General features: G+C 40.4%; 1 protein-coding gene and 1 long non-coding RNA gene across 6 annotated transcripts in view; one reads left to right on the top strand and one right to left on the bottom strand.

Annotated features, from left to right (window-relative positions):
* Positions 1-15,478, top strand: part of PNPLA4 (patatin like phospholipase domain containing 4) — a 109,367-nt gene extending 93,889 nt beyond the window's left edge. The window contains exon 7 of one of the 5 annotated variants that reach the window (XM_067724796.1): positions 14,473-15,478. In XM_067724796.1, the coding sequence (XP_067580897.1) occupies positions 14,473-14,541 (69 nt within the window). In that variant the 3' untranslated portion in view covers positions 14,542-15,478. Of the gene's footprint in view, positions 1-7,723; positions 9,019-14,472 lie in introns of those variants that run through there. The other 4 variants (XM_067724797.1, XM_067724792.1, XM_067724793.1 and 1 more) reach the window with 4 other exon arrangements.
* Positions 1-25,804, bottom strand: part of LOC137217835 (uncharacterized) — a 187,745-nt gene that overhangs the window by 24,933 nt on the left and 137,008 nt on the right. The gene's annotated exons all lie outside the window — the stretch shown is intronic.

The raw sequence follows: 25,804 nt of genomic DNA, 5'->3' as shown, positions 1-25,804 counted from the left end.
GCCATTTGCAGCAACATGGATAGATCTATAGATGCTCATACTAAAGAAGGTAAGTCAGACAGAGAAAGACAAACACCATATGATATCACTTATATGTGGAATCTAAAAAATGACACAAATGAATTTATCTACAAAACAGAAACAGACTCACAGACATAGAGAACCGACTTGTTCCTGCCAAAGAACTGAATCACTTTGCTGTACAGCAGAAATTAATACAACATTGTAAATCAACTATACTTCAACCAAAAAAAAGGTGGGGGGGGGGGGCGGGGATGAGAAATGCAGAGGGTGTGACCTGGCAGGTCTGTTGGCTGCAATCTATTTCTGAGTTAATCTGTGAATAGTTTAGGAACATCTGTCCTTCCAGTTCATTAAGTGAGACTGTCTTTTTTTTTTTTTTAACATCTTTATTGGAGAAAAATTGCTTTACATTGTTGTGTTAGTTTCTACTGTATAACAAAGTAAATCAGCTATATGTATACATATATCCCCACATCCCTTCCCTCTTGCATCTCCCTCCCACCCTCCCTATCCCACCCCTCTAGATGGTCACAAAGCACCGAGCTGATCTCCCTGTGCCATGCGGCTGCTTAGCACTAGCTGTCCATTTTACATTTGATAGTGTATATATGTCAATGCCACTCTCTCACTTTGTCACAGCTTACCCTTCCCCCTCCCCATATCCTCAAGTCCATTCTCTAGTAGGTCTGTGTCTTTATTCCCGTCTTGCCCCTAAACTCTTCATGACATTTTTTTCTTAAATTCCATATATATGTGTTAGCATACGGTATTTCTGTTTCTGACTTACTTCACTCTGTATGACAAACTCTAGCTCCATCCACCTCACTACAAATAACTCAATTTCATTTCTTTTTATGGCTGAGTACTATTCCATTATATATATGTGCCACATCTTCTTTATCCAATTATCTGTCAATGGACACAGGTTGCTTCCCTGTCCTGGATATTGTAAATAGTGCTGCAATGAACATTGTGGAACATGATGCATTTTAAATTATGGTTATCTCAGGGTATATGTCCAGTAGTGGGATTGCTGGGTCATATGGGAGCTCTATCTTTAGTTTTTCAAGGAACCTTGATACTGGTCTCCATAGTGGCTATACCAATTTACATTCCCACCAACAGTGTAGGAGAGTTTTCTTTTCTCCACACCCTCTGCAGCATTTACTGTTTGTATACCTTTTGATGATGGCCATTCTGACTGGTGTGAGGTGACTATAGTTTTGATTTGCATTTCTCTAATGATTACTGGTGTTGAGCATCCTCTCATGTGTTTGTTGGCAGTCTGTATATCTTCTTTGGAGAAATGCCTATTTAGGTCTTCGGCCCATTTTTGGATTAGGTTGTTTATTTTTTTTTTTTTGATATTGACCTGTATAAGCTGCTTGTTTATTTTGGAGATTATTCCTTTGTCAGTTGCTTCATTTGCAAATATTTTCTCCCATTCTAAGGATTGTCTTTTTGTCTTGTTTATGGTTTCCTTTGCTGTGCAAAAGCTTTTAAGTTTCACTAGGTCCCATTTGTTTATTTTTCTTTTTATTTCCATTTCTCTAGGAGGTGGGTCAAAAAGGATCTTGCTGTCATTTATGTCATAGAGTGTTCTGCCTATGTTTTCCTCTAAGAGTTTGATAGTGTCTGGCCTTACATTTAGGTCTTTCATCCATTTAGAGTTTATTTTTGTGTATGGTGTTAGGGAGTGTTCTAATTTCATTCTTTTACATGTAGCTGTCTAGTTCTCCCAGCACCACTTACTGAAGAGGCTGTCTTTTCTCCATTGTATATTCTTGCCTCCATTATCAAAAATAAGGTGACCATATGTGCATGGGTTTATCTTTGGGCATTCTATCCTGTTCCATTGATCTATATTTCTGGTTTTGTGCCAGTACCATACTGTCTTGATTACTGTAGCTTTGTAGTACAGTCTGAATTCAGGGAGCCTGATTCTTCCAGCTCCATTTTTCTTTCCCAAGATTGCTTTGGCTCTTGAGGGTCTTCTGTGTTTCCATACAAATTGAGAAATTTTTTGTTCTAGTACTGTGAAAAATGCCACTGGTAGTTTTTTTTTTTTTTTTTCTTGTTTTTGATGTTACGTGGGCCTCTCACTGTTGTGGCCTCTCCCATCACGGAGCACAGGCTCCGGACGCGCAGGCTCAGCGGCCACGGCTCACGGGCCCAGCCACTCCACAGTATGTGGGATCCTCCCAGACTGGGACACGAACCTGCATCCCCTGCATCAGCAGGCAGACTCCCAAACACTGCGCCACCAGGGAAGCCCGCCATTGGTAGTTTGATAGGGATTGCATTGAATCTGTCGATTGCTTTGGGTAGTATAGTCATTTTCAGAATGTTGATTCTTCCAATCCAAGAACATGGTATATCTCTCCATCTGTTTGTATCGTATTTAATTTCTTTCATCAGTGTCAAATAGTTTTCTGCATACAGGTCTTTTGTCTCCTTAGGTGGGTTTATTCCTAGGTATTTTATTCTTTTTGTTGCAATGGAGTGTTTCCTTAATTTCTCTTTCAGATTTTTCATCATTAGTGTATAGGAATGCAAGAGATCTCTATGCATTAATTTTTTATGCTGCTACTTTACAAAATTCATAGATTAGCTCTAGTAGTTTTCTGGTAGCATCTTTAGGATTCTCTATGTGTAATATCATGTCATCTGCAAACAGTGACAGTTTTACTTCTTCCTTTCCGATTTGGATTCCTTTTATTTCTTTATCTTCTTTGATTACTGTGGCTAAAACTACCAAAACCATGCTGAATAATAGTGGTGAGAGTGGGCAACCTTGTCTTGTTCCTGATCTTAGTGGAAATGGTTTCAGTTTTTCACCATTGAAAACGATATTGGCTGTGGGTTTGTCATATATGGCCTTTATTATGTTGAGGTAAGTTCCCTCTATGCCTACTTCCTGGAAAGTTTTTATCATAAATAGGTGTTAAATTTTGTCAAAAACTTTTTCTGCATCTATTGAGATGATCATATGGTTTTTATCCTTCAGTTTGTTAATATGGTGTATCACATTGATTGATTTGCGTATATTGAAGAATCCTTGCATTCCTGCGGAAAAAACCCCACTTGATCATGGTGTATGATCCTTTTAATGTGCTACTGGGTTCTGTTTGCTAGTATTTTGTTGAGGATTTTTGCATCTATGTTCATCAGTGATATTGGCCTGCAGTTTGTTTTTTTTTTTTTGTGGCATCTTTGTCTGGTTTTGGTGTCAGGGTGATGGTGGCTCTCAGAATGAGTTTGGGAGTGTTCCTCCCTCTGCTATATTTTGGAAGAGTGTGAGAAGGATAGGTGTTAGCTCTTCTCTAAATGTTTGATAGAATTCGCCTATGAAGCCATCTGGTCCTGGGCTTTGGTTTGTTGCAAGATTTTTAATCAGAGTTTCAATTTCAGTGCTTGTGATTGGTCTGTTTATATATTCAATTTCTTCCTGGTTCAGTCTCAGAAGGTTGTGCTTTTCTAAGAATTCGTCCATTTCTTGCAGGTTTTCCACTTTATTGGCATAGAGTTGCTTGTAGTAATCTCTCATGATCCTTTGTATTTCTGCAGTGTCAGTTGTTACTTCTCCTTTTCAATTTCTAATTCTGTTGATTTGAGTCTTCTCCCTTTTTTTCTTAATGAGTCTGGCTAATGGTTTCCCAATTTTGTTTATTTTCTCAAAGAAACAGCTTTTAGTTTTATTGATCTCTGCTATTGTTTCTTTCATTTCTTTTTCATTTATTTCTGATCTGATGTTTATGATTTCTTTCCTTCTGCTAACTTTGGGGGATTTTTGTTCTTCTTTCTCTAACTGCTTTAGGGGTAAGGTTAGGTTGTTTGAGATGTTTCTTGTTCCTTGAGGTAGGATTGTATTGCTATAAACTTCCCTCTTAGAACTGCTTTTGCTGCATCCCATAGGTTTTGGGTCGTCGTGTTTTCATTGTCATTTGTTTCTAGGTATGTTTTGATTCTCTGATTTCTTCAGTGATCTCTTGGTTATTTAGTAGTGTATTGTTTAGCCTCCATGTGTTTGTATTTTTTACAGTTTTTCCTGTAAATGATATCTAGTCTCATAGCGTTGTGGTTGGAAAAGATACTTGATATTATTTCAATCTTCTTAAATTTACCAAGGCTTGATTTGTGACCCAAGATATGATCTATCCTGGAGAATGTTCCATGAGCACTTGAGAAGAAAGTGTATTCTGTTGGTTTTGGATGGAATGGCCTATGAATATCAAGTCCATCTTGTTTAATGTGTCATTTAAAGTTTGTGTTTCCTTATTTAGTTTCATTTTGGTTGAACTGTCCATTGGTGAAAGTGGGGTGTTAAATTCCCCTACTATTATTGTGTTACTGTCGATTTCCCCTTTTACACCTGTTAGCATTTGCCTTGTATATTGAGGTACTCTTATGTTGGGTGCATAAATATTTATAATTGTTGCATCTCCTTCTTGGATTGATCCCTTGATCATTATGTAGTGTCGTTCTTTGTCTCTTGTAATAGTCTTTATATTAAAGCCATTTTGTCTGAGATGAGAATTGCTACGCCAGCTTTCTTTTGATTTCCATTTGCATGGAATATCTTTTTCCATCCCCTCACTTTCAGTCTGCATGTGTCCCTAGGTCTGAAGTGGGTCTCTTGTAGACAGCATATATACAGGTTTGTTTTTGTATCCATTCAGCCAGTCTATGTCTTTTGGTGGGAGTATTTAATCCATTTATATTTAAGGTAATTATCGATACGTATGTTCCTATTACCATTTTCTTAATTGCTTTGGGTTTGTTATTGTAGTTCTTTTCCTTCTCTTGTGTTTCCTGCCTAGAGAAGTTCCTTTAGCATTTGTTGTAAAGCTGGTTTGGTGGTGCTGAATTCTCTTAGCTTTTGCTTGTTTGTAAAGGTTTTAATTTCTCCGTCGAATCTGAATGAGATCCTTGCTGGGTAGAGTAATCTTGGTTGTAGATTTTTCCCTTTCATCACTTTAAATATGTCCTGCCACTCCCTTCTGGCTTGCAGAGTTTCTGCTGAAAGATCAGCTGTTAACCTTATGGGGATACCCTTGTATGTTATTTGATGCTTTTACCTTGCTGCTTTCAATATTTTTTCTTTGTATTTAATTTTTGATAGTTTCATTAATATGTGTCTTGGCGTGTTTGTCCTTGGATTTATCCTGTATGGGACTCTCTGTGCTTCCTGGACTTGATTATTTCCTTTCCCATGTTAGGGAAATTTACTACTATAATCTCTTCAAATATTTTATCAGTCCCTTTCTTTTTCTCTTCTTCTGGGACGCCTATAATTCGAATGTTGGTGCATTTAATGTTGTCCCAGAGGTCCCTGAGACTGTCCAAGTGAGGCCATCTTAATGATCAATTTCCCTCATCCCAAGTGGTTCTGAATATAACTTTTGCACGTATTTGTTTTTACTTTGTGTCATTTTCCTTCATAGGTGTAATGTGTCATTGATCCATGTGATAGTGTATTATGTCCTTGTCACCCCTTTTGGTGCATCATCTTAGGAATGAAATAGGGTCCATGTGGGAGGCCCAAAGATGGGTTTGACAGGTAGGCTGCTGTATGTCTCTGAATTGTGTCCTCAAAGTAACCGAGAAAAAGACTCTGGACACACCAAGAAACCAGAGACTCTCTGGGAGATGAGGCATAAACAGGCTCAATAAAAGGCAATCCTGTTCATTCATTTGATGTTGGTATCTGCTGACACTATTATGAGTCAACTCCCAGGTGAATACAAAGCACAAAATGAAAACATAAAGAATTAGTCAGGATGCAATCCATCAGGAACCCCTGCAGAATTTGGTGCTCCTAGGAACGTAGATTCAGTCACCTAAGAAGCTTGGATTGTGAATTTAGGTCAACATTTGTTGAACAACAAGCCAAAGAGAGATTCATCAGTCTTATATTTTCTTTTGTTCATAGGAGAAGACATACACATTTATTTGCAGAAACCTTCCTTCCCCTGCACCCCCTGCCAACCCCCAAACTAAAATTCTAGGAATGTTTTATTATGTGGGCTTTTATGAGAGACAGATGATATGTACACTGATTCATTTGCAAAGTTCCCAAAACCTCTACTGAAACAGGGATCTCTCTACTACATTCTCTTAGAAAAGACAGGCAGAGAATATCAACCTGTCTCTCAGTTAACACACACTTGAAGATCCAGGAAGTGCATCGGCGATACCCCAAGAAACTCTGTTGACTCCAGAAAGAGTTTACAGGTTCCTCCCAAGCATCCACAGTCACATGTGGGGCCCTTTGACCTTTTATTCTTCCTCAGTCTCCAGACGTTTCTGCCTCACCAGGAACAGCGTTTCCCCTGCAACAATAGATTTCGATATTGCCACTGTTCCAGAGCTTTCTCTATCTGGTATTTAGGGAAGCAGTTTGGCAGGGAGGGAGGAGAATGACAGAACAATTTTTGAGTGTCCTCCTCTGTTTTTTATCCCTTCAGAGAGGCTCTCCACGCAGAGTTGGCTGGGTGACTCATTCTTGACAACTGCACTCGATTGCAAGAGAGTTTTCTTTCCTTCCTCTGAGGCTGCCCTTCCTTATTCAAATTGCTCTTCTCTATTGCTGCCGGAGGATTAATGATATTCGCCCCCAAACTTCCCCTCTCTCTGAAGGCAGAACATAATGAGGACATTCTCATCCTCATCTTCGGAACAAGTTCCTGGTTCCATCAGCACAGCAATACTTCCTTGTCCTTTTTAGATATGTTGAAAAAAATCCAAATGGAAATGGCTCATACCTCATGCTCCACGTCATTGACGTGGCCACCGGAGCCCACACAGCATAACTTCAGGAACCATGATAGAAATGTCCTTATGCAAAGCTTTACAGAATCATCTTTCCTCCTCCTAAACACTTCTCCAGTCTCATCTGATGGGTTTTCCCTTTACCTCTCTAACTGAAGACCCCCTTGAAGATGCCGGCCTGGGAAGCTCACTGTTGTACCCATGCATGTGCCTTCGTTTAAGATTTAATTAACTTTTAGGACTCTGACTTAGGCAAAATGATAGAGGACCTGTCTTCCTAGTGTTGCCCAATCATCTGTTTCTATGAAGCTCTCAGAAAGTTCCAGTGCCTCAGGGATCCCCCCTCCTGCTAAGCTCTTAGGATTTTCTGGTGGTTTTGGGTCAAATTCAGTGTTTAGCTAGATGCACTGTCAGGTAGCAAAACCAAAGCAAAACAAATTTTAAAATTGATTTAATATCATTTGCATTTTCACCAAGCCGATTCTTGCCTAAATGTAAAGTAGATACCTTTCAAACAAGAAGAGAGAGAGAGAGATTGCTACTCAGGAGGCTGGGAGGGGTTTGCTAGCCCTCAAGCCACATGAGAGTGATAGATGCTAAATCCTCTACGGCTTGTCTTGATGTTCTAAACACACGGTAGAAGGTTCTTGATCAGCTAGGTATTCAAGGGATCATGGGGCACAAGACTTGACACCAGAGGCTGTGTGCGATCCAGCATTTCTTTACAGGGACCACCCTGTTTTATACATATTTTAAAATAACATCAAAGGAATATTATAAGCACGTTTTTCTCATTCTCCTCCCTCCTATACACACCATGAACCGCCCACCCATCTATCCATGCAGCAAGGCATCCATCCCACCACTCAGTATATTTACTCTCATTCACTTATCAAAAAAAATATTCATCCCGGACCTCTTACACCAGATCCTGCACTACGTTTCAGAAGCAGACCCAGGACCTGCCCTCCCAGCAATTGCCGTTCAGCGGGTGAGAACACTGCGTTCAGAAGGTACAGTAAACCTGGAGGACGCACAGACCGGAGTAACTACTCACCACCCCTGTTTAAAGCCCCCCACGGCCCCCGCTGCACACAAAACAACATTTTCAATAGAAATCAACTGCACGTTCGTGCAGCATTGCTCTCCCTCACTGAGAAATATCCCAGGTAAAGCTAAATCCGGGCAGGGGGAAGGAAGCTGAAATAACCGGCACCTTGTCCATCACAAGGAGAGTCTGTCAGCGGGATGGCCTCGCCAGGGAGCCTTCAAACACGTGGATTCCCTGTCTTCACACGAAAGCACTAGACAAACTGCAGCACTTCCCACAGGCGCCCCGGTTCTGTAAGGGCCTAGACTCCTATCCTAGTTTGTTGGATGCCCCTGGGGGCATTTAGCAGTCAACCTGGGTTTCCCACAGCCATCCTGGACTTCACAGCAAACACATCAGGTGAAGGCTTTTATGCTTTATTCCCTCAGTGCAGGCACCCACCCCTTTGCCTGCTTGAAAATCACTACCATCAGGAGCCATTCTCAGTTGTGTCTTCACTTCACCTCCATAACTGACTTTAGAATTCCCAGTCTCCTTTCAATTTGAATTCTTGAACATCCAGAGTTGCTTCTTCATTTTAAATGCAATGAATCAGTAATAAAAGCCAATTTCAGGGCTTCCCTGGTGGTGCAGTGGTTGAGAATCTGCCTGCTAATGCAGGGGACACGGGTTTGAGCCCTGGTCTGGGAGGATCCCACATGCCGCGGAGCAACTAAGCCCGTGAGCTGCAACTACTGAGCCTGCGCGTCTGGAGCCTGTGCTCCGCAACAAGAGAGGCCACGATGGTGAGAGGCCCGCGCACCGCGATGAAGAGTGGCCCCCGCTCGCCACAACTAGAGAAAGCCCTCGTACAGAAACGAAGACCCAACACAGCCAAAAATAAGTAAATAAAATGACGGTTTAAAAAAAAAGCCAATTTCATTAATTCGCCCACTGTACTCGTCCAGAGGGAAAGGCAGGTAAGAATACGCGTCATGTTACGACAGGTCTATTATGTGTCTCTGCTCCAGGGTATCATGCTTTTGCTTGGTTTACGATGAGCCACGGACTATACAAATAAATAGTTAATAGAAATTAATTCTTTTGTTTGTAAGATATTATTATACTAAGTTTTATTGGATTTTAGAAACTCTACGGTTAACCACAGGAGTATAACACATTCTCCACTGGAAGTATGCTGTGTAATAAGGGAATTAAAGTTTAAAATCACGGAAAACTTTAAAATTCTGTGACTGCAGTGTACTATTTATTGATTTAAATGGCAAGTGTTTAAGTGAATTATGAATACAGTATAAATGAATTTAATCCATTAGATTCCATACAAATACTGGTCATAGCTTTATGGTGGAGCATAAACTTTAATTTTTTTATCGTATCATACATATATATGATGTTTAAAGTTACACATGTCCTACATGTATGCATATACATACCCACATGTTTACATACGTATGTACATATACACACATGGAGGCACCTGAATCATTAAATCATATACTGTATGTAGAACAGTGCATTTAATAAATTTAAATATGGTTTTATTACAAGTTGGTAAATATTCAATATAGGTATACTAAGTATGCTAATTCTCAAAATGTATTCAAGTGAATAAATAAAAATATGACCAGATTCCTTACTCCAGGACACAGGACAAATGTTTTAACAATAAGCAAAGGACATAAGTCAATAGAGGGAGTTACAACAATGCTTTGTTACTGACAGGCACATCAGACAGCATAGTATTAAGTACCATGATTTATCTTGGGCTTGCGATCTTTAATGTGAATCTGTAACAAAGAAACCCTAGATTGCCAAAACAGAAAGGTTTATTCGCATGCATTTTTGTGTGTTGCTTATGTTTCCACGTGGAGGTTAAAAAATGTTTTCATCAAACACTATACTTGAAATGTGATGAGGCAAAAAGCTGTCTTCCAGTTTTATGGTCATCAGTAATAAAACAGATAAACTCTTGAGGCAAGTATCTGTAACTCACGTTTAAGGCTACTCCTACTAGTAAGCCGCCATATAAGCCATGCATTTTTAGAACACAGCCATGCTATGATATTAGAACATGTTACTACACAGTACAAGGAAGGGTGGTAGATTATTTAAGGAAAGTCAAAGTCAAGTCTTTCCTGGTTGATGCCTATGTGAAGCACATGAAATGCTCTTAATTTAAAAAGAAAAAAGGAATTTAAAATAATTAAATAATGCCTTTATTTTTTAAAATTGGAGTATACTTGGTTTACAATGTTGTGGTAGTTTCTGCTGTACAACAAAGTGAATCAGCTCCACGTATACAGATATCCCCTCCCTCTTGGACCCCCCCGCATCCCACCCATCTAGGTCATCACAGAGCACTGAGCTGAGCTCCCTGTGCTATACAGCAGGTGCCCACTAGCTAGATATTTTACACGTGGTAGTATATTTATGTCAAACCTAATCTCCCAATTTGTCCCACCCTCCTCTTCCCCTATCCCATGTCCACAAGTCTGTTCTCTACGTCTGCGTTTCTATTCCTGCCCTGCAAATAGGTTCATCTGTACCATTTTCTAGATTCCACATATACGTGTTAATATACGATATTTGTTTTTCTCTTTCTGACTTACTTCACTCTGTATGAGACTCTAGGTCCATCCACATCTCTACAAAAGACCCGATTTCATTTCTTTTTATGGCTGAGTAATATTGCATTATATATATATGTACCACATCTTCTTTATCCATTCATCTGTCAATGGACATTTAGGTTGTTTCCACGTCCTGGATATTGTAAATAGTGCTGCAATGAAAACTGGGGTGCATGTGTCTTTTTGAATTATGGTTTTCTCAGGGTGAATGCCTAGTAGTGGGATTGCTGGATCCTATGGTAGTTCTGTTTTTAGTTTTTAAAGGAACCTCCATACTGTTCTCCACAGTGGCTGTATCAATTTACATTCCCACCAACAGTGTAGGAGGGTTCCCTTTTCTCCACACCCTCTCCAGCATTTGTTATTTGTAGGCTTTTTAATGATGGCCATCCTGGCCAGTGTGAGGTGATACCTCATTGTAGTTCTGATATGCATTTCTCTAATAATCAGTGATGTTGAGCATCTTTTCCTGTGCCTCTTGGCCATCTGTATGTCTTCTTTGGTGAAATGTCTATTTAGGTCTTCTGCCCATTTTTGGATTGGGTTGTTTGTTTTTTCGTTATTGAGCTGCATGAACTGTTTATATATATTATGGATATTAATCCTTTGTCCATTGCTTCATTTGCAAATATTTTCTCCCATTCTGTGGGTTGTCTTTCCGTCTTGTTTATGGTTTCCTGTGCTGTGCAAAAGCTTTTAAGTTTAATTAGGTCTCATTTGCTTATTTTTGTTTCTATTTTCATTACTCTAGGAGATGGGTCATAAAAGACCTTGCTGTGATTTATGTCAAAGGGTGTTTTCCTATGCTTTCCTCTAAGAGTTTTATAGTGTCTGGTCTTACATGGAGTTAACCTGAAATTGTGACAGAAGATTTGGGTTTTCATTTCTATTCTGCTCAGCAAGTTACTTCTCCCTATAGACTGTAGAGAGCAATGCTATTCCTAAACTGTCTTGGTGAGCAATTCATCCATTTACTTTAACTTGAGATGGTATTTTAAGAGGTCTTGGCACACAGTAGGGACGCAATCACTTCCAGTCCTTTTCTTTCACGGGAATGCAACATCAACATGTGACGTATGTATCCGACCCTCAAAGTCTCGCTTCATGACTTCAGTGGGGTTGGGAGAGCGGGAATGTGGTTTGCATTTACCATGCCTTCCATCCTCTCCTCCAATGTACAAACTCAGACCCTAGGAAGTTAAGAGCCTTTTCCTGCACCAGCAGAGCTTAAGCTTGGCGACAACTTCTGGCCCCATCGTGTGGCATTCACATCTCAGAGTTCTCCTGGAAAGACAAGAACCTGGGAGTCTGAGAGTTCCTGATGGAGGTGATGAGTTCCAATGTGTCTCATTTTCACAAAGACAGAATATATGTGTTATATCCGGAAGCAAACATCTGCCCCTTGACCTTATGCCAGAAATTTGGAATGTCCACCCAGCCAGTCTGTGATTCGCAAACTCTAAGGTGCCAAATAACCACTCCAGGTGCTTGTTAAGGTCCCCACGTGATTCTGATGCATACGGCCTGAGGACGCTCTACTGGGAACCACTGAGGCAGGTAGTGGGTGATGCAGATTACCCCCTGACATCCAGAGGTGCTGCCTGGTCTCATTGAAGGTTCCCACCACTTGGCCTCAACTAAGTCTCCATTCTCTAGTAAACAAAATCTCTGTTAAAATTAGACCTAAATATTGTGTAAAGACAAATTATACTTACCTTTTTAGAGGTAGACATTGTATAGAAATATACCATCCAGTAGAGAATGATACTTCCATTAATTTTTTTCTAGCCATAAACAGCATTATTCTTGGTTTGCTACTCTAACCAAAATTCTATAAAATTGTCCATGCTCCCCCCTACCCGCTCCCAACCTGAAGTTTGTAACTCTGTTTATTTTCTTTCTTTCTTTCCTTTTTTTTTTTTTTTTGCGGTATGCGGGCCTCTCAGTGTTGCGGCCCCTCCCGTTGCGGAGCACAGGCTCCGGACGCCCAGGCTCAGCGGCCATGGCTCATGGGCCCGGCTGCCCCGCGGCATGTGGGATCTTCCCGGACCGGGGCACGAACCCGTGTCCCCTGCATCGGCAGGCTGACTCTCAACCGCTGCACCACCAGGGAAGCCCTGTTTATTTTCTTAATGACATTTAACTCCATTTAAAGCAACAACCTTGTGAAGTATATATTTCCTTGATAAGTCTATGCCCCTCACCTCAGTAAAATGTACATCCTATAGTATTCCTAGGTTCTAGAGCAGTCTAGAAGGGTTCAATGAGTACTTAAAATTGTGTGTTATGAGAGAAGGAAGGAGGGAGGGAAGGAAAGCTTTTATTCATTCGTAAAGTAAGAGGTTTCTCTTATCTAGATGTTCTCTAGTGACTGAAAGCATAAATCACCCAAATTTTGCAGTCTGACTTTGCTCCTATCCTATGTCAGAATGTTCATTTCTGATGAGTTTATTACCTTTGCTACAGTTTTTAAAAATCTGAGGGCCTTTGTTATTAAATGCATCAATGATTCATTTTGAATCAGTATATTTGCATGCTGTGGATAAGCGTTGAGGTTCCTGATATACATAAGGCATATCCCTTAAAAATACTGTAATAGAATTCCTTGGCGGTCCAGTGGTTAGGACTCTGTGCATCCACTAAAAGGGGCGCAGGTTCCATCCCTGGTCGGGGAACTAAGATTCCGCATGCCACGCACACTGCAGCCAAAAAATAAAAATAAATACTGTAAGAGTTTTAGAAAACTCTAACTTGAAAAGATACATGCATCCGAATGTTCCTAGTAGCACTATTTACAATAGCCAAGAGACATGGAAACAACCCATATGTCCATCAACAGATGAATGGATAAAGGAGATGAGGTACATATATAACAATGCAATGGAATATTACTCAGCCATAAAAAAGAATGAAATAATGCCATTTACAGCAACATGGATGGACCTAGAAAATATTATACTTAATGAAGTAAGTCAGACAGAGAAAAACAAGTATTACATGATATCACTAAAAAAAATACAAATCTAAAAAAATAATACAAATGAATCTATATACAAAACAGGAACAGACATAGAAAACAAATTATGGTTACCAAAGGGGAAAGCAATAAATTAGGAGTATGGAATGAACAGATATAAACTACTATAAATAAAATAGATAAGCAACAAGGATTTACTGTATAGCACAGGGGACTATATTCAATATCATGTATTAACTATAATGGAAAATAATCTGAAAAAATATAACTGAAACACCTTGCTGTATATATTGTGACACTAACACAGCACTGTAAATCAACGATACTTCAACTAAAAAAATGGGTTTAATGTGCTCCTAAGTTTTCTGCACTGCACTGTCCTGTGCCATGTGGATATACAATTACCACATAAATACATGTGTCTCTGTGATAAATAAACTCACATACATTAGCCCATCGTTTCAAGATGCAGCTCGAAAGCTGCATTCTTCACAAATGCTGCCTTCTCCATAAACCCTCCTGTGACTCCCCTTCTCCACTGGAAGACTCTTTTCCTACTCTACACTTAGCATCACAGCCCTGGGATGTTGCTGGATTTCCTATGCCTGACATCCAGGTCACTGCCAAAGCCTGCCACGTGACCAAGCTCAAGCACTGCTCACCCCACAATGTCTGCCTCTCAACTGGACCTCCTGAAAATACAGCCCATTCTCATCATTCTTGCAATTATGTTCGGAAAGTCATCGCAGATGCTGAATTAGTGAATAGCAACCGTTGCTGCTAGGAAAGTACAGGGTTAGGTATCTGGGAGCCTCGGGTCACAACATTTTCACCAGCTGATCAATACATAATCTTGTGTTAACTGTATGTATCTGTTTAAAGGCACCTTATTTAATAGATATCACTGAGTCATCCACAGGGAACTTGGGGCCATCAGCGCTACAACTCATGCCTACAAGAAGCTTATCTAACTCATGTATTTTCTCCCTAAGGCATTTCTTGGTCTTTCTTCCCAACAGCAGACGGCACTGAAGCACTGGGCTTGGGGGTCATTTCCAACAGCAACGTCATCAACAAAAGACACATAAATGTGAAAAGCGTGGCACTAAGTAGTCCACAGAAAGGACACTTGTTGACAGCCTGAAAGCTGCAACCAGAGGCACTGCTGCCCTGTCCAACCCCAGCTGAGCACGTCTGTGAATGACCCCAAAAGTACCTGGAGCGTCCATTTGATGGTTAAAATAGATCATAGTGGCACCGATGAACTTGCAAACAGGGGACCTGCGACTAACGAGGAGGGACTGCATCCTTCTAAGTGGTGTCCGTGAATCATTTAGACTTTTCCAGGTATTGTAATCACAATAATACAATTCAAGTACCTTTCCGGGGCCTGTGAGGACCCCAGAGATTTTCCTTCTGCAGAAGATTTTCCTTTCCCCGCTCCTCCTTTGTTTCTCCAAGACTCCCTCTCACTCATCCCTGCTGTGCTGCCCTTACCCGGACCCCTTTCATCACAGGTCTCAGCTTCAAGGCCACTTTATCAAAGAATTCCCCGATACTTCAAGGTCGTGGTTCCCCTCAGCCCCTCCACCTTGCTGTGTCCTGCACTTTTCTTTATCAGAAGCACTTTTATTTATTTGCTAGTGTGTTATCTACACCTGTCAGAATATAAAATCCCTGACAGCAGGATCCTTGTAAGTCTCCCGCTGGATTTATACCACAGAGGCCAGTGTTCCTGGCACACAGCAGGTCCCAACATACAAGTGTTGAATGAATAACCTGCAAAGTACTCCTGGGTGCCACTTTATGGTACTAATTTAGGTGTCTGTCCCCATTTTCCCTATAATAATGTAAGCTCCTGGCCAGCGGAAATGACTTAGGTTCTCGTTTCACGCAAAGATGTTTACACTAAATCTCCTTTCCCTACTGAGTCATCTGTGGTGGGCGGGATACGGGTGGCCACAAAGCCACACGTCTGAATAGCTTTTGTACATTATAAGCTAAAAATAAACTTATTGAATAAGTGGCCTCAGTTCTGGCGCTCGCGTGTTTGTCATGTTTTACATCCTAATAAGCAATCCCAGTAGGTACTGGCTGAAACCAGCAGCCACCATTTTTTATATATATATATTTTTAATTAATTAATTTATTTATTTTTGGCTGTGTTGGTCTTCGTTTCTGTGCGAGGGCTTTCTCTAGTTGCGGCGAGCGGGGGGCCACTTTTCATCGCGGTGCGCGGGCCTCTCGCTGTCGTGGCCTCCCCCGTTGCAGAGCACAGGCTCCAGACGCGCAGGCTCAATAGCCATGGCGCACGGGCTTAGTTGCTCCGCGGCATGTGGGATCTTCCCAGAGCAGGGATCGAACCGGTGTCCCCTGCATTGGCAGGCGGACTCTCAACCACTGCACCACCAGGGAATCCCCATCATTTGTTTTTATTCTGCACACACCTGCCATTGGGGGCATGTCTCGGTGGTCAGAGCTTGTGGCTGTTCCTGCGGCGACAGCTGCCTCTGGGGGAGCGCTGGGGGTTCAACCATCTGATCCCTCATATGTCTGGGGATGATGCTGGCTGTCCGTGGACCTCAGCCGGGCTGCTGGGCGGGCACTAGTGTGTGATCACTGGCTTCCCTGAAGCAGGATGGCTGCCTTCCGAAGCGTGGATGGCTAGGAAGAAGCTGCACTACCTTGGGTACCGAGGCTTCAGGGACGGCATGGCATCCCTTCCGCCCTAGACACATGACAGACCCACCCAGATCCAGGAGAGCGAATATTAACGAGACCTATTGTCATGAGAAGATCATTAAAGCAGTCTGCATCGATATATCACAAGATAGTTCATTTCCGCCCAGACGAAATGGTGTTAACGCAGCGCTTTTCTTCTTTTGTTTCTGGTCTGCGCGTGTCTGGCTTACGGAGGTGGCAGGGAAGTTGAGACAAACAATAACAGAATCCGACCTCCCTTAGACCAAAGGGGCGTTTCAGAGCAGAGTAAAGGTAAAACGCAGTGGACTGCAGAGTTTAATCTCAGAATGGAACAGAGCCCTAACAAATAGTACATTTGCCCCAGTCAGCTTTCTAGAAGAGAATACCAGAACACTGGTTATTGTAAGCAGTTCCCACGGACTCTCTGGATACTCACAACTGTCATCGCAAGCCAGGGTCTTACCAATTCCAGAAACTCCCTTTGCTCTTTCCATTGGCTCCCTAAGAGGAGGATGTGTCCTCTCGCTCCGCTCTTAATGAGAGACATCCATTTACTTTTAGCCAGCAGTCTTCTGTGGAGCTCAGAATGCTCGCCCCTTGACGTGTATCTCTTGCTCTTTCTGTAAGGCAAGGAGCTTCAGGCGTCCTTGCAAGGAACGTGACTAAGTTACTCCGTCAGGAGCTCTACCAGAATTTGGAGATGCTGAGACTTCTGTCACAGTCTCTATCCTCAGCTGCTTCCAGTGTTGCAGGGGAGAGAGACAACTAACTTCGGTTCTTATGATCTGTCTCGAAGGGAAGGTATCGTTTTTTAAAACTCAAGGGGAGCTTAAGTACTTGAATGTCAGCTCCTTCACAGGGTCTGAGCGTGTGCTCTGAAACCCCAAAGCCTTCTTGAATTAAAACAGCTCGATCAACACTGAACTTTCCAGCTGACACCGTTCCCTCCTGAAGTGGAATCATTACAATTCACGTGTGGACATAGAAATAGACACTTAGACCATGAATGTAAATCTAATATAGAATAATCAAAATACAGAAAATATACATTGATATACATCTGTATATATAAAATGGCTAATCTGGAAGAATTGGTGGAATTGGGCCATATCAATTTCCATAACATTTTCGTCTTGGGCAAAAATGTACTACATCTGCAGGTAAACATTTCCAGGAAAATTCAGGTGGATGGATATCTGGCTCCATGTGTGGCAGCTTTTCTTGTTGTTATGCTTTGATAAACTTCTCAATGAGCAGGCATCTTCCTCACTAATTGAATATTTTAACTGTTTTCCTCTGTAGATATGGTGTGTCATTATATTTTCCATTTTGTGCCTTGCTTTCCGTGCATTTAAAGTGCTGGAGCAGCTGTTTATTTGGAAAGCTTCCATTAGGGCCATAATAATCTGCAACTAATTGCACATCAAATATTTATTTCTTGCACATTAAATTAATGAAGCAGTTTCAACAAGAGAAAAATTGGATCAGGTTGGCAAATGGTGCCTATAAATCCATGAAAAATTCCCAGTTCTTTTTCGGCAGGACTCCTTTGATTGACAATTTTTTAATGGAAGAAAATCCCCATTATCTAGATGTGCCTTTTTAAATAGGCAAGCTTTCTTTGCTAATGTGCTTTTCTCAATGTTTCCTTGAGAGATCATATTATCACTTTCAGAAATGAAAAAAAATAAGTCATACTATTGATTTTCAAATAAATTATTTGGTATCCTCTTTGTGTTGAATTTAACATGCTTTTTTTTATATTGTACTTTTTTTAAATTGAAGTACAGTTAATTTACAATGTTAATTTCAAGTGTACAACAAAGTGATTTCGTTTTATATATATACACACGTATATGTGTGTGTATATATATATATTCTTTTCCATTATAGGTTATTATAAGATATTGAATATAGTTCCCTGTGCTACACAGTAGGTCCTTGCTGTTTACCTATTTTATATATAGTAGTGTGTATATGTTAATCTCAAATTCCTAGTTTATCTCTCTCCCTTCCCCCCGCCAATTCATTCTATTTTTGCTACTATAAACGCTTTCAATGGGTTAACTTTATCCAGCTGTATTAAGAAATGGCTGATACACAAAGAACAGGACATATTTAACATGTACAATTGATGAGTTTGGACATATGCAAATGACTGTAATACCATCCACACAATCAAGGTAACAGCATACCCAACACCTCCCAGGTTCTTTGTGTCCATTTGTTGTTTGTGTGCTGAGAGCAGGTGACATGAAATCTGCTCTCCACAATTTCTAGGCGCACAACACCACACTGTTAACATAGGCACTATGTCCAATATGGCGGCTCTCTAGAGCTTATTCATCCTGTGTACCTGAAACGTTATTTCCCCAGCCTCGAGCATGGCAACCATTACTGCATTCTCTGTGTCTATGAGTTTGACTATTTTAGATACGTGGAATGCAGTATTCGTCCCGTAAATGTGGCTTATTTCACTTCAACAGATAATTCTCCAAAGAAGACAAACCAATAGCCAGCAGGTGTGTACGAAAAGATGTGCAGTATCGTAAGGATCACAGAAACGCAAATCAAAACCACAGTGACATATCACCTCACACCTGTTAGCACAGCTACTGATCCAAAAAAGAAAAAAAACGAAAACAAAAAATAAACTGTTGATGAGGATGTTGAAAAACTGGAACTCTTGTACATGGTTGGGAATGGATAATGGTGAACACTATGGGAAACTTATCCTCAAAAAAACAATAGAAGTACCATATGACCCAGCATCCTACTTCAGGATATATCTAAAAGATTCTTGAAGAGGTATCTGCATTCCCACATTCATTACATAATTATTCACAATAGCCAAGATACGGAAACAACACAAGTTCTATCAACAGAAGAATGGATAAAGAAAAAGTATATACATACAATGGAATATTATTCAGCCTTAAAAAGGAAGGAATCCTATCCTTAGAAGGAAGGAAACATGGATGGACCTGGAGAACATTACGCTAAATGTTGATTACAAGTAGCAGCTGAATTATTAGAGAAAAATACAAATCAAAACTACAGTGAGGTACCACCTCACACTGGTCAGAATGGCCATCATTAAAGAGTCTACAAATATCAAGTGGAGGGGGTGTGCAGAAAAGACAGCCCTCTTACACTGTTGGTGGCAATGTAAATTGATGCAGCCACTATGGAAAACAGTATGGAGGGTCCTAAAAAAAAAAAGAAAACTAGTGTGCCTTATGATCTAGCAATCTCACTCCTGGGCATCTATCCAGACAAAACTATAATTGGAAAACACATGTGCACCCCTATGGTCGTAGCAGCACTATTTACAATAGCCAAGACATGGAAACAACTTAAGTGTCCATCAATAGATGAATGGATAAAGAAGATGAGATACATATATACAATGGAATATTACTCAGCCATTAAAAAACACAAAATAATGCCATTTGCAGGAATATGGACGGACCTAGACATTATCATACTAAGTGAAGTCGGAAAGACAAATACCATATGATATCACTTATATGTGGAATATAAATTGTGACACAAATGAACATATCTATGAAACAGAAACAGACTCACAGACATAGAGAACAGATTTGTGGTTGCCAAGGGGGAGGGGGGTGGGAGAGGGATGGATTGGGAGTTTCGGGTTAGCAGATGCAAACTATTATATATAGGATGGATAAATAAGGCCCTACTGTATAGCACAGGGAACTATATTCAATATCCTATGATAAACCATAATGGAAAAGAATATTTAAAAAAAGAATATATATATGTATAACTGAATCACTTTGCTGTACAGCAGAAATTAACACAACATTGTAAATCAACTATACTTCAATAAAATTTATTTTTTAAAAGTAGCAGCTGGAATCCCACTCCTGGGCATATATCCAGAGAAAACCATAATTTGAAAAGATACATGCACACCAATGTTCAATGCAGCACTATTTACAATAGCCAAGACATGGAAGCAACCTAAATGTCCATCAACAGAGGAATATGGATAAAGAAGATGTGGTACATATATACACTGGGATATTACTCAGCCATAAAAAAGAACAAAATAATGCCATTTGCAGCAACATGAATGGACCTAGAGATTATCATACTAAGTGAAGTAAGTCAGACAGAGAAAGACAAATATGATATCGCTTATATGTGGAATCTAATAAAAAATGGTACAAATGAACTTGTTTACAAAACAGAAACAGACTCACTAATCTTGAATTCAAACTTATGGTTGTGAAAGGGGAAACACAGGGGGAAGTGATAAATTAGGAGACTGGGATTAACATACACACACTACGGTATATAAAACATATAACTAATAAGGACCTACTGGATAGCACAGGGAACTCTACTCAGTTTTCTGTAATAACCTATATGGGAAAAGAATCTGAAAAACAATGGATAAATATCTATATATGGATCTATATATACATTGATATACATAATATATAGATATGTGTATATAGGTATAAAAACTTTCACTTTGCTGTACACGTGAAAGTTACACAACACTGTAGGCCAACTATACGCCAATAAAATTTTTTTAAATATATAAAATTGTAGTAAATAAATAAATGTCATTTTCTATTAAAAAATGTAGCAGCTGGCTAACGACTTATTTTGAAAATCGGCACTTCCAACTTACATTTTTCTTTTGATACGTTTTCTAAAAGATGTCTGATACTGTTTTCTTTTGGACCCATTGCTGGTGTATAGAAAATGACTAGTGGTTTCCGAAAAGAGTTTCAGGAAAGAATTTCCCTGAACAGTAGGTCTGTCAACATTAAAGATAATGCCTACAGGTTTCTTTCATCAGAAAAAGTTATCTTACAATTTTACAATAAGATAATAATACACAGTGGCCACCAAACATTACTGAGTGTTTACAGTGCTTACACAGCTCCAATAAAAGTGTCCCTGACAAAGCAGTTCTTATCTAGTTACTGACTGACTGTTAAGTTTTATGAGTCATTCGGTGTCCCTTTTTGCATTATACTTTTGAGTAGGGTTTTTGGTATCAGTCACCTGCGAATGAAACATAGTTTGCATTTGTTTGCAGAAAGGTCCTTTTAAAGCAAGTTATGAAGTTCTCCTCATGCGGTTTCCTTAAGACAGAAGCCGGTCCATATATTTATATGGTTTATTATGGGTGTATCTCAGATACATTTCAGGTTTGGTTCCAGACCAACACAATAAAGTGAATATGGAAATAAAGCAATTCACAGATTTTTTTGGTTTCCTGGTGCATGTAAAAGTTATGTTTACACTATACTTTAGTCTATTAAGTGTGCAATAGCATTACATCTAAAAAAATCTCAATGTACATGCCTTATTTTAAAAATACTTTTTTGCCAAAAAATACTAACCATGATCTGGAAACGAAGCAACTGACAAGGGATTAATTTCCACAAAAAAAAACAGCTCATGCAGGTCACGATAAAAAAACAAACGACCCAATCAAAAAATGGGCTGAAGATCTAAATAGACATTTCTCCAAAGAAGACATACAGATGGTTAAAAAGCACATGAAAAGATGCTCAACATCACTAATTATTAGGGATATTCAAATCAAAACTGCAATGAGGTATCACCTCACAATGGTCAGAATGACCATCAACAAAAAGTCATCTACAAACAATCAATGCTGGACAGGGTGCAGAGAAAAGGGACCTCTCCTACACTGTTGGTGGGAAGGTAAACTGGTACAGCCACTATGGAGAACAGTGTGGAGGTTCCTTAAAAAACTTAAAATAGAGCCACCATATACTCCAGCAACCCCACTCCTGGACATATATCTGGAAAAGACAAAAACTCTCATTCAAAAAGATACATTCACCCTAATGTTCATGACAGCATTATTTACAATAGCCGAGATACAGAAGCAACCTAAATGTCCATCGACAGTTGAATGGATAAAGAAGATGTAGAACATATATACAATGGAATATTACTCAGCCCTAAAAAAAGAAAGAGGGACTTCCCTGGTGGTGAAGTGTTTAAGAATCCTCCTGCCAATGCAGGAGACATGGGTTCGAGTCCTGGTCCAGGAAGATCCCACATGCTGCAGAGCAGCTAAGCCCCTGCGCCACAGCTATTGAGCCTGCACACTAGAGCCCTTGAGCCACAAGTGCTGAGCCCACGTGCCACAATTACTGAAGCCCACGTGCCTAGAGCCCGTGCTCTACAACAAGAGAAGCCACCGCAATGAGAAGCCCGCTCACCGCAATGAAGAGTAGCCCCCGCTCACCGCAACTAGAGAAAGCCCACGAGCAGCAAGGAAGGCCCAATGCAGCCAAAAATAAAATTAATTAATTAATTTTTTAAAAAAGAAAAGAATGAAATCATGCCATTTGCAGAAACACGGATGGACCGAGAGACTCTTATACTGAGTGAAGTAAGTCAGACAAAGATGAATATCATATGGTATCGCTTGTATGTGAAATCTAAAAAAAGGGTACAAATGAACTTATCTACAAAATAGAAACAGAGTCGCAGATGTAGAAAATGAACTTATGGTTACTGGGGGTAAGGGGGTGGGCAGAGGGATAAACTGGAAGATTGAGATTGACATATACACACTACTATATATAAAATAGATAACTAATAAGGACCTACTGTATAGCACAGGTAACTCTACTCAATACTCTGTAATGGCCTGTATGGGAAAATAATGTAAAAAAAGAGTGGCTATATGTGTAACAGATTTCACTTTGCTGTACACCTGAAACTATCACAACATTGTAAATCAACTCTACTCCAATAAATTTTTTTTTAAATGCTAACTGTCATCTGAGCCTTCAGAGAGTTATAATCTTTTGCAATGATAATATCAAAGATCAATGATCACAGATCACCATGACAGATATAATAATAATGAAAAATTTTGCAATACTGTGAGAATTACCAAAATGTGACACAGAGACATGAAGTGAGCAAATGGTGTTGGAAAGACGGTGCTAATAGACTTGCTAAATGCAGGGATGCAACAAACCTCCCATCTGTTAAGGAAAAAAAAAAAAAAAAAGTTGCAGCCCAGGTCTCAAGACCTGAGAACCAGATAGCTGGTGGTATAAGTGCCCATCCAAGGGCAGGAGAAGATCAATGGTCAGTTTATGAAATCAGGCAGAGAGAGTAAATTCTCTCTTCTTCCAGCTTGTCCTTCTGTTCACGCCTTCAACAGACTGGATGATGCCCACTCTTCCTGGAGAGGACCATCTGCTTTACTCAGGCTACCAATTCAAATGCTAATCTCATCTGGAAACACCCTCACAGACAAACCCAGAAATAACGTTTAACCAAATATCTGGGCTCCCCATTGGCCCAGACAAGTTGCCACGGAGAATTAACCATCCCATGTACCCTTAGGACATACCACATGGTCTCTAGCAGGAACTCCAATTTCCCCCCAAATTGTCATCAGCGTCTCTGGCTTCTGCTCACTAGATTCCAAAAGTCACCCTCCCACCCTCTCCTCAGTGCTCAGTCTGAACAGCCAAAACTGCCCCCAGACATTGCCAGGGGTCTGCTGTGAGGGCACAGTCACCCATGTAGAGCACCACTGGCCGAGCTCAGCCCCATTCTCTGGGGACATCCCCCTTCAGACTCTCCAATATTTCCTACTGGGGAGTTCCTTGGAGTGAATTCAGTTCTTATCAACCAGTCCTTCATTATCAAAATGAGAACCACACCAATAATTGTGGATTATTCCATATGAACAATGACAGGTTTAAACATCTTTCTGGTCCTCTCACACCATTTCCAGGTCTTTGCAGAGGAAATCAGATATTATTGTCTAGATGAGCAGTCCCTAAATTTGTATGCACATTAGAATCATGGATGATTCTTACAAAACTTCAAAGACCACATGGCACCCCAGAAATAAAATCAGTATCTCTGAGGGTAGCACAGAGGCATCACTGATTTTTTTTAATTAATTTATTTTATTTTTGGCTGTGTTGGGTCTTCGTTGCTGCGCACGGGCTTTCTCTAGTTGCAGCGAGCAGGGGCTACTCTTCGTTGTGGTGAGCGGGCTCCTCTTTTCGGTGGCTTCTCTTGTTGTGGAGCACGGGCTCTGGGTGCACGGGCTTCAGTAGTTGTGGCTCACGGGCTCTAGAGCACAGGCTCAGTAGTTGTGGCGCACGGGCTTAGCTGCTCCGCGGCATGTGGGATCTTCCCAGACCAGGGCCCGAACCCGTGTCCCCTGCATTGGCAGGTGGATGCTTAACCACTGCGCCACCAGGGAAGCCCCGCATCACTAAGTTTTGACGTTCCCCAGGTAATTCCATTGCACAGCTATTTGGAAACCGTTGGTCTAGATTTTTGCTGACCTGAAGGACTCATGTACTGCCGTCGGTTAGCCATCACATTCGTAGTTGTCATCCAGAATCTAGTTCTTACAAAACTTCCGTAGCATCTTGGGGACATAATGTCATCTACTTCTATTTTTAAAATCTATGTGTCTGGCCTATAATACGTTACTCCTGTGATCGTGAGGAGACTGAAAAGAGGTGACCTGTATGAATTCCAAAATACAGCAAGCGTCACCTAGAAGGTGCACACCCAACAGTGACGACCTCTTCTTGCCCCATTTAATGGGGAAAAGATCAAAAGTCACGTTGAGTTCATTCTTTCAATCACAATCACATTTTCAACCATTGTCTAGAAAGCTGGACAAATAATTCACTCAGAGGCTCATCGCTAGAACAATTTTATATTCATCATTTAAATCTGTATCTTGCTGGATTGGAATCTATGTTTAAGTCATTGTTGTCAGAAAAGCTCCTTGTATGGTCTACACTGGGAACCACTGCATGCCTGGGAATATGCTGCACTTGCCTTCACCCTTGAGGAAATTCTTGGGTCAGGAATACTAACCGCTCCACATTCTGCAGATGTCGTTACCGGATCTTTTAGCACGTGGTGCTCCAGAGAAGCGTGGGACCAGCCCCATCTTGCTGCCTTTCTAAGTCACCTGCTTTATCTGCCAGGGGAGTCAGAGATGCTACTTCATCTTTATTACAGCTACGATAGCACAGCATGTCTCAATTTGATTTCATTTTTATTAACTTTGCCTGAAACCCAAGTGAGGCCATTCAAGCTAGGTTCATGTTGTTTTCTCACTTTAGTAAAGTTTTCTTTGGTTACAGACCTTGACTATTATTTCTGCTCTGTTTGCTTTCAAATCATCTTCAAGAACACTAATTAGAAGTTGATTCTTTTCTTTCTCATTTATAGTTTTAATCTCTCGCCATTTACATCTATTTTTCTGCACTCTGGGAAAGTGTCCCGTGTTTCTACATACCAGAAAGTTGATTATTTTTTCTTGTCAGTTCCTTTCTTTCATAATTTCAATGCAGATTCAAATTGGGTCATTGAGTTTTGTGTTTCTGTTTTTTGTTTTTAAGTCACGTCTGTGTTCAACTTATCCTGTTCTCTTCTTATATTCCAAGAGTGCCTTTGTATTTTCAGTACTGGAAGAATAAAATAAATCTTGTGTAGACAGTTGTGTAGACAGTTACTTCTGAAGGGGAAAATAGTTTGGAAGTTTTGATGCCATTTACATTTTTCCCACAACATCTTTTAACTGTCGAAAGTAGTCCTGAATAAAGGTAATAAGTCAGAACA

This window comes from Pseudorca crassidens, chromosome Y (genome assembly GCF_039906515.1).
Source record: "Pseudorca crassidens isolate mPseCra1 chromosome Y, mPseCra1.hap1, whole genome shotgun sequence".
NCBI lineage: Eukaryota > Metazoa > Chordata > Mammalia > Artiodactyla > Delphinidae > Pseudorca > Pseudorca crassidens.
This window is presented reverse-complemented; position numbering and strand designations above follow the sequence as displayed.